Here is a 9,209-nt window from a genome sequence, read left to right on the forward strand (position 1 = left end):
TATTGCTTTTGCGGCCACATTTTTTTTTTTTTTTTTTTTTTTGCTTTTGCATGCCCAATTTAAAATAATCAATCAGTTGCTGCTAAATGACTGTCTTATTTTGGCCATATTTCCGCAGTATTAAATCTCTCATGAGCTTGTGCCTGTAAGATTCTCAGAAGAAGCTCATTTTGTTGACCCATTGGCGTCAGTTTAGTTGACACGTGAAAATATTCTTTCAGACTGGAGAAGGTAATGACGATGATGTTGATTGGACATGTTTATGTAATAAATGGAATGACTGGTTTCTCTTTTCCTGTATTATAAAATCGCGTTTACGAATGGCGGAACTAAATTCCGCAAGATGGGTGAACTTTCATTGATTTGTACAGTCAACAAAAAAAAAAAAAATGTTTTTTTTCTTTGTATGTATTGATTGATTGTTGTTATTATCTACCAATTGGTTCGTTTTTGTTGGTTTGACCCTTTTTCAAAGCCGTACTTTGAATCATCCGCGTGGACAATCCAATACGCTTGCTGGTCACGCAGAACTTGGAGGTGGGGCAGGGCGATCCCGCTTAAAGAACGGAGAGAAAAGGGGCATCTGTCTTAGCGATCGGTGCTTGACAAAAGGTCACCATGTTCACTCGGTCACAATGCGCACGCCCTGACCCGCAAGTAGTACAAATCTCATTTCCTTCTTGTCATCAAGATCGAGTGATCTAACTTGAGTCCGTGGTGCATTTTAATGACCTGAAAATTTGTATTCTTCTCCTTACCGTTATCTTTGAACAATGCCGTCCCTCTAATTCTGTCCAAACTCTCTGTGGACAATGATTTGGACTTGAACAGGGGTGCCCAAGTCCGGTCCTCGAGAGTCCCTATCCTGTTTGTTTTCGAGGTTTCCCTCCTCCAACACACCTGATTCAAATCATCAGAAGCCTGATCATGAACCTGATTACTTTAATCAAGTGTGTTGGAGGAGGGGAACATGTCGAGGATCGTACTTGGGCAACCCCGCTCTATAACATGTGACTAAAAATGTCAAGAAAAGGCAACTAGAACAGCTTCATCTTGATTTGGGGTTCATTGGGATCATCTCAGCTTTTTATTTTACCCCCCTGGAAGAGATTTCGAGTCATCTGTACAGGGAATAGGTCACGTGAATGTTAACGTTTTGAAATGGTTTATTTTGGTCTACAGTGTTTTGGATCGCCGAAATCCGACATTTTATCTGGGGTGTGCAGAATTATATCCACGATAAGACGCCCTCAGAGCATTGCAGTCCCAAGTTCCGATGCAAAATCGGAAACACCATGGCGTGTATAATTGCCGTGAACGCTTTCAACTGCGTTTCTGTTGGTAGCTTTTATGAGGCATTCTTGTGACAAATGTATGCTTTGTTTTTTTTTTTAACTAATAACAAGTGCAGACTTAAAATCAACTGATCTACATCTCGAAAGAGTTAGCGTCTCTGCCGGTCGACTTACGACTTCCCATGACATCATTTGCATCGTAACGCAGCCCTCAGCGTCTTCACCGTCTTTTAGAACAAAGACAAAAGGCTGGATTTACGATGCAGGCCCTGGGGCAAGTACCCAAGTTACATTTAATGCTTGTATCTGATGTGCGTGCGTGCGTGTGTTCTTACTGGCATAGACATCCAAGGAGTAAACCGTGATAATAATGCAAGAAGCCTGATCATGAACCTGATTACTTTAATCAAGTGTGTTGGAGGAGGGGAACATGTCGAGGATCGTACTTGGGCAACCCCGCTCTATAACATGTGACTAAAAATGTCAAGAAAAGGCAACTAGAACAGCTTCATCTTGATTTGGGGTTCATTGGGATCATCTCAGCTTTTTATTTTACCCCCCTGGAAGAGATTTCGAGTCATCTGTACAGGGAATAGGTCACGTGAATGTTAACGTTTTGAAATGGTTTATTTTGGTCTACAGTGTTTTGGATCGCCGAAATCCGACATTTTATCTGGGGTGTGCAGAATTATATCCACGATAAGACGCCCTCAGAGCATTGCAGTCCCAAGTTCCGATGCAAAATCGGAAACACCATGGCGTGTATAATTGCCGTGAACGCTTTCAACTGCGTTTCTGTTGGTAGCTTTTATGAGGCATTCTTGTGACAAATGTATGCTTTGTTTTTTTTTTTAACTAATAACAAGTGCAGACTTAAAATCAACTGATCTACATCTCGAAAGAGTTAGCGTCTCTGCCGGTCGACTTACGACTTCCCATGACATCATTTGCATCGTAACGCAGCCCTCAGCGTCTTCACCGTCTTTTAGAACAAAGACAAAAGGCTGGATTTACGATGCAGGCCCTGGGGCAAGTACCCAAGTTACATTTAATGCTTGTATCTGATGTGCGTGCGTGCGTGTGTTCTTACTGGCATAGACATCCAAGGAGTAAACCGTGATAATAATGCATATACGTTCGGTTTCATGCAGGTTGTTGGCCTGGAGCGTCTCCCCCCCCCCACCCCCCCATTGATTTAAATTAGAGTGCATATATATATATATATATACATACATATACACCATCTACCATGCCATCCTATTATTTGTTTATTACATTTTTTTTTTTTAAATCTGATGTAGTCTACTAGAGGATTTTTTTTTTATATATATATTTTTTATATGTAAAAATGTGTTGACCAGTGTTCTTGCTAAATGTAGTCATATACTGTTTCATTCCGTTGTGGCGTAAGAAAGGTTCTGTTACGATATGAGTGGCATCTCAGAATCGCCTCCTAATGTGGCGCAGCGCAGCTTTTTAAGCCAATAACCATCGTAAATCCATCAATTCAACGTTTTCTTTTTTTTTTTTAAGTTCCATTTTTGAAAAGTAAGAATTCAATAGAACAGAAAGCCTTGTATGTCATTGTCTGGTAAATACAACAAAATTTGTGTGAGGCTGCAAGTTTGTTTCTTCAATTACAAAAAAACAAAAAAACAAAAATAGATCATATAAAAGCTATAATAAACAATACGAATCTATGCTGTGCAAATGGAAGCAAAATCACACGTCTTATATGACCCACAGCTCGTACTGCACTTTGACATGATTTATTTTTAAAAGGTACACATCTAAACAGAATATATCTCATCTAATTTCAGCCACTTTTCAAATGGTTTGCAATAGCCGCACACTTCTGCCTAACATTGTGCTTTTAGCGCCCCTATTTGGCCATTCTGATAACTGCAGCGATTATTTGCATCCCATCAAATTTACACACTTGCACAAAGCAAGGTCCAAAACGAACTGAACTGAGTTTTGTGTGGAAGCTTTCCGCTGGATTCAAGACATCTAAAACAAACAAAGCCCACAAATAGAAGAATTTGAGAAATTTAAAAGCAAAGAAATAAAAAGTAGTTTACAAAAACAAAAGTACCGATGTTACAAGAACAAGATTTTTGAAAAAAAATTCTTAGAAATACTTTAATAGACCTTAATCATAGGTATGGTGGGGCAGATTTTTACCCTGGTTTTGAAATTATTTACACTCAGCATTTACTCTTACGCGTGACTTGAACTTTTTTTGTAGCTAGCATGTGTTGTCAACTCCGTGCTCCGAGTACAACTTGTGACATTATACAATTTTACTTGTTAACATCTAGCGCACGACTAGTCTTGTACTAGTCGGGCACAAATGTCAACGAGTGTACAGTTTTGATACAAAGGTAACGTGCGCCACTGGTGTCATACAGGCGCTACGGAGTAGTACGCAAAAGTATATCTGCCTCAATACAATTCAGTTATATTTAACTTTTTAAGTCCAGCATATTTGCGTTTAATCTTTAAGAAGTGTAATTTTGCAAACATTTATTCGGGTTTGATTTGAGTTCAATTTTGTGTGCACTTCTTCGGAATACAGCCTCATTTTTTGATGAACACTTAGGCCCACTATAGTACTGTACAGTATTTATATATGGCGTCACGATGGTGGTATTTTTTTATCAGGTGGTCCTTTGTGTGACGTTTGGCAGTTGTGGAAGTCACTTTTGTGTGTCTTATTCATTCTACTCGTGCACTAAATTGTCCTCAAGACTGGACATGGAACTTAAGTAACTATCAGGGTTCTTAAATATATTTTTTTAATGTAGCAAAGAACCCTCTGTCCACTTCGGTCTCTTTCTCAGATTCGAAAAACTTTATGACAGTGACTTTTCGAGAATTGGAAGACTGACGCACCGATGGGAGTTTGCTCCGCGTTTTTACTGCGCTCTACGGACCACCCTGTCAGCGAGCCGTGACGTCGACGGGAGGAGGGGTCCACCCGCGCACTTAAATAGCTCCGAGCTTCATCCTGACCGACAGAAAGCCACACAACGTTTGAGAATCGGCCACACAAGTCTCCTCTCGCTCTCCAGAAGACTCGCACCTCACGGCCCGGAGGACGCCATGATTAAAAAAATGTCCCCTTCGGAGAGCGACTTTGACATCCCGGCCAAGAACTGTTATAGGATGGTGATTCTGGGCTCCACGAAAGTCGGGAAAACGGCCATCGTGTCCCGCTTCTTAAACGGGAGGTTCGACGAGCAGTACACGCCGACGATAGAGGACTTTCACCGGAAACTGTACAGCATCAAGGGGGACGTTTACCAGCTTGACATCCTGGATACGTCTGGCAACCATCCGTTCCCTGCCATGCGGAGGCTCTCCATCCTAACAGGTACTTGCGCGTCATTTTACGCACGCACTATTTCGTATTGTCATTCAGATTTTTTTAAATACAAAAACAAAAAATGGGCGAAACAAGCGAACTTAGTTCTCTCCTCCCTTCACAGGTGATGTGTTCATCCTGGTTTTCAGCCTGGACAACAGAGACTCCTTCCACGAGGTGCAGCGCCTCAAGCGTCAAATCTACGAGACCAAGTCGTGCCTCAAAAACAAAATGAAAGAGAACCTCGACGTACCCCTGGTCATATGCGGCAACAAGGGCGACCGCGAGTTCTACCGCGAGGTGCAGCGCGCCGAGATCGAGCAACTGGTGGACGGCGACGAGAACAAATGCGCCTACTTCGAGATCTCGGCCAAGCGCAACGAGAACGTGGACCGGATGTTCCAGACGCTATTCACCCTCGCCAAGCTGCCCCACGAGATGAGTCCCGACCTGCACAGGAAGGTGTCCGTGCAATACTGCGACATGCTGCACAGAAAGTCCATGAAGAACAAGAAAATGAAAGACGTCGGGGAGGCGTACGGCATGGTGACGCCGTACGCGCGCAGACCCAGCGTGCACAGCGACCTCATGTACATTAAAGAGAAGGCGGTCGGCGGAGGGCAGGCGAAAGATAAAGAAAGATGCGTGATCAGTTAAGAGGACTTGTTGGAAGAAAATATTTCGAGTGAGAGAGGGGGGGCGAGGGGAAGAAAAAGCAGCCACCTTTGGGGCTTTTTCGAGCCGGTTTGTGCGCGCGCACGTTCAGGCGCCGACGCACAACCGTCGCCCATGGATACGGAGCGGATTCCGAAGAACTGTCCCCAAAAACAGACATAACCCACGACAGATTGAAAGAATGTTCCCTTCTTCTGTCCAACCGTGTGACTTTTCATCACCGTACTTCGTGCGCGTCAGACGTAAAAAAAAAAAAAAAAAAAAAAAAATCCCGAAATGTGTTCGTTGACGTCATCAGAGACTCTGAAAAGGAGCCGCAGCAGTGGGCAGTAACGTTGTTTACATCTTTGTTTTCTAATAACCACACTTGAATGTTCCTTTGCAATCAGCACTATTTTTTCGTACTGTATATTTATTGTGACTGTCACTTTTTGCAAAAAAACAAAACCTGATAAAATAAAAACAAAAACAACCAGCTAGAAATAGCGCCTGCATTCCTTGTTTTATTTACTTAGCTGAGGTTCTCATCAACAGTCATCCACACAAAAAAAAAAAAAAACTTGCACATGGTAATTATGTTGATGGTCCTTCTCTAAAAGTACAGAAAAAAAAGACTGTGGGAAAACAATTATTCATTCAAAAGGAGTTTTTACTGCCATTTTTATGAATACCTGTTTTGATAACTTTGAGAAAAATGAGCAAAATCGTGTGTCTCTTTTATTAACTTCCTGTACAGTGATTGTAGGCAACATCATTTTCATCCAGCCATCCATTTTCTGATACGCTTATCCTCACGAGGGTCGAGGGCTGGCTGGAGCCGATCCGAGCTGTCTTCGGCCAGTAGGCGGGAGACACCCTGAACTGGTTGCAAGCCAATCACAGGGCACACAGAGATAAACAAAAATTTACGGTCACAATCACACCTAATGACAATTGAGAGTGTTCCATTAACCTGCCATGCATGTTTTTGGAATGTGGGAGAAAACCGGAGCACCCGGTGAAAAGCCACGTAGGCACGGAGCCGGAATCGAACCGTGCTCCTCTGCACTTGTGAGGCGGACATGCTCACCAGTCGTTCACAGTGCTGCCCCCGACATTTTCATGTTCCCTTAAATGACGTCATGTTTGGAGAATATCTCGCTCAATTCTGTTGCCATTGCGGGTAATACTCCACAATTCACCTTGTCGTCCCAAAATCTCAATCAATCATCCTCAGGCCTATTTGGATGAATATGCATAAATCCAAAGTACCTACTGAAGGGAGAAAAAAAAAGAATAGAAGTTTTATTTTTCATGTACTCAATTTAAGACAACACAGAGGACGTTTGCATGTGTGCCTCACAAGTCAATCGGTCCCGGGTTCGAATCTTGACTCGAGATCTCCAGGGTGGAGTGTTCTCCCCGTTTGTGTGTGTGTTTGTGTGTGCGCCAGTCTGCTCCATAGCTTCCTCCCACATGACAAGAACATGTGTTCGAGGAAAATGAATCTTTTGTTTTCATTCTCGAGGTCACTTCGATCGCGTTGCGGTTTGTCTATCACCTTATTTCGTGTGTTCAGAGCTTGTTCTCATCCACCCCTGCGGCAATTTTTTTCACATGAGCCCAGCGCTGCAGTGTCCAGTGTGACGCTCAAGCTTCTCCTCGCGATCGACAATCAGCCTGCCGGCTATGAGTGCAAGCGGTGCGCGTGCGTGTGTGTGTGTGTGTGTCTGTGTTTCGTACCCACAGCTGTGTGCTCCAACACTGCCCAGCCGCTAATCAGTAACACTATGTGCTTGACTCCTTGTTACATTTATAATAAGATACACACGAATACGAGCTCTTCTCCTTTGCATATGTGTGAATAAAACATGCAGTGATCCACCGGTCGGACGGCGGGAACATGTCTAAAAAAAAAAAAAAAAAAAAAAAGTCGGAACGTAATGCCGGAGCTTAAGGAAACAACATTAAAGCTTTGCTAACCCTCGCAAGAATGTGCTTCTGGTCAGTGAACTGTGAGGTCGAGTTAGGCAGGCGATTTGAAACCACTGCAAACTCCACCCGCTGGAACATAAGTACGGACTCTAGTTATAAAACAGCCAAACATTTCAAATTGATACTCACATAGATTCTTTGGCCATATTTTTATTTGCTTATTTTTTTTTTAATCAATCCTCCATTAAAAGCAGGACATCAAATCTGTTTATGATCAGACATTGATGCTCATCTGTGCAGCCAACAGAACTCAATGCAGCTCTGCTTACCTTTTGGCTTTGACGTGTTAGTCGGGGAGCCGCACCTGTGGAGGTGTGTGTGTGTTTCTGCGTGACAAATGGTTATGGATCATCATGTTTCACACAGTGGGCGACACGGTGGTCAACTGGTTAGCACGTCCGCCTCACAGTGCAGAGGTGCAGGGTTTGATTCCGGCTCCAGCCTTGCTGTGTGCAGTTTGCATGTTCTCCCTGTGCCTTTGTGTGTGTGTGTGTGTGGGAGGGGCGGGCTCCCTTATTCCAAAACATACATGACAGGTTTATGGAACACTCTAAATTGTCCCGAGGTGTGATTGTGAGTGAGAATGGTTGTTCGTCTCTGTGTGTCCTGCAATTGGCTTGCAACCCGTTCAGGGCTTACTACTGGACGAAGACAGCTGGGCGAGGCTCCCTTGTGAGGCTAAGCGCATTAGAAAATGTATGTATGGATGGATGGTTTCACACAATCCGGTTGCCCGACTCTGGCAGTCTCTTCAAAGTGGCTTTGGATTTAGCTCGTCATGTCATTAATGGACAAATTCCATGCGATTATAAAAATGCCATGTACTTTTCCTTAGTTTCTAATTCTTGGTATTTATTTATTTATTTATTTTTTGGGGGGGGGAAGTCTTATTACAGCATACGATTCGAATGATAAATCCATTTTAGAGCCATGAAAAAATTATTCGAAAGGATTTATGCGTTCAATTTAGGCTGGTGCCATTGCAGTATGTCACACCGGTCGAACACGAGGATGTTGTGTTTGTGCTGGCATGGCAACTGCTGGCCAAGCATCATATCGTTAATTTTTGCAGGTTCACGTGAACGTTGTCTGTCCGTGAAGCATTTCAAGAAACACAAAGAAAAAAAAAAAGTTGAGCCACTTTTCACATGTTTTGTTATTTGTGTGGTACTTTTTTGCTTGGATTAGCCTTTCACTCAGTTTCCTGAATCCCACAATAATGCTCTTAATCTATGTTAATCTGTACATTCAACAAAACTCAATGCGGCGCTGCTTTTTTTTAAATTAATTAATTAATTTTTTTTTTGCTGTTGGCAAATAGCAGGGGCAATAGAATCATTGTTGGTATTTATGATTCAAATGCCAACTGCTTTTTGGAGGCAACAACAAAAAAAACGTTTTCAAAATGACCGCATTTTTGGTTTCCACGTTAAAACGGAAAAAAAAAACAGTCGGAGGCGTGTGCTGCAGTCTTCTGGGCACATATGAGCACAGTGAGTCACCGTGGCGGTACAACTCAAGGATGCTGTGTTTGTGCTGGCATGGCAACTGCCGGCCTGACATCGCCGTATATCAATGTTTGTTTTTGCAGGTTCATGTGAACAGTGTGGTCTGTATGTGAAGCTTATTAAAAAAAAAAAAAAAAAAAAGGAAAAGGAAATTTAGAAAACGTACCCTTTGTCCGTTCCCGAAGAGGTTTGTAGTTGGAACGTACTGTCTTTACGGTCGCTGTAAGAAGTACTAGTTTGTTCCATGCATCTCGTCTATCCGGAACGATATTGCATTTGGAAAAAGTAGCGATCGGATATTCACAAAAAATCCGTCAGAGTTGTGTATTTTTATTTTTTTTCCATGGCTTTTCAATAATCAAACGTAGTCCGCTGTGCAGCTCGTGGAAC

The 9,209-nt window shown here is 42.7% G+C and overlaps 1 protein-coding gene and 2 long non-coding RNA genes across 3 annotated transcripts; 1 reads left to right on the top strand and 2 right to left on the bottom strand.

Moving 5' to 3' along the window:
• Nucleotides 1-407: 407 nt before the first annotated feature.
• On the bottom strand, nucleotides 408-2,491 carry LOC109512042 (uncharacterized). Its single transcript, XR_002167449.1, has 2 exons — nucleotides 1,689-2,491; nucleotides 408-933 (listed from the first exon to the last, which is right to left on the bottom strand). It is a non-coding gene; the product is annotated as an uncharacterized LOC109512042 (long non-coding RNA).
• Nucleotides 2,492-3,376: 885 nt separating this feature from the next.
• rasd1 (RAS, dexamethasone-induced 1) lies at nucleotides 3,377-5,779 on the top strand. The gene is made up of 2 exons (XM_019863509.1): nucleotides 3,377-4,671; nucleotides 4,787-5,779. Exons 1-2 carry the CDS (start codon nucleotides 4,401-4,403, stop codon nucleotides 5,317-5,319), a joined length of 804 nt encoding a protein of 267 aa, XP_019719068.1. The 5' UTR covers nucleotides 3,377-4,400; the 3' UTR covers nucleotides 5,320-5,779.
• Nucleotides 5,780-5,968: 189 nt separating this feature from the next.
• LOC109512045 (uncharacterized) lies at nucleotides 5,969-7,740 on the bottom strand. The gene is made up of 2 exons (XR_002167452.1): nucleotides 6,878-7,740; nucleotides 5,969-6,164 (listed from the first exon to the last, which is right to left on the bottom strand). It is a non-coding gene; the product is annotated as an uncharacterized LOC109512045 (long non-coding RNA).
• Nucleotides 7,741-9,209: the final 1,469 nt, after the last annotated feature.

The sequence above is a fragment of the Hippocampus comes genome, unplaced genomic scaffold, assembly GCF_001891065.2.
Source record: "Hippocampus comes isolate QL1 unplaced genomic scaffold, H_comes_QL1_v1.1 scaffold91, whole genome shotgun sequence".
Taxonomy (NCBI): Eukaryota; Metazoa; Chordata; class Actinopteri; order Syngnathiformes; family Syngnathidae; genus Hippocampus; species Hippocampus comes.

Bases quoted from the DNA above. Each gene is read 5' to 3' on its own strand.
- rasd1 (XM_019863509.1), top strand. From the start codon at position 4,401: ATGATTAAAAAAATGTCCCCTTCGGAGAGCGACTTTGACATCCCGGCC. The intron at 4,672-4,786 runs GTACTTGCGCGT...CTCCCTTCACAG, and splicing joins GAGGCTCTCCATCCTAACAG to GTGATGTGTTCATCCTGGTT.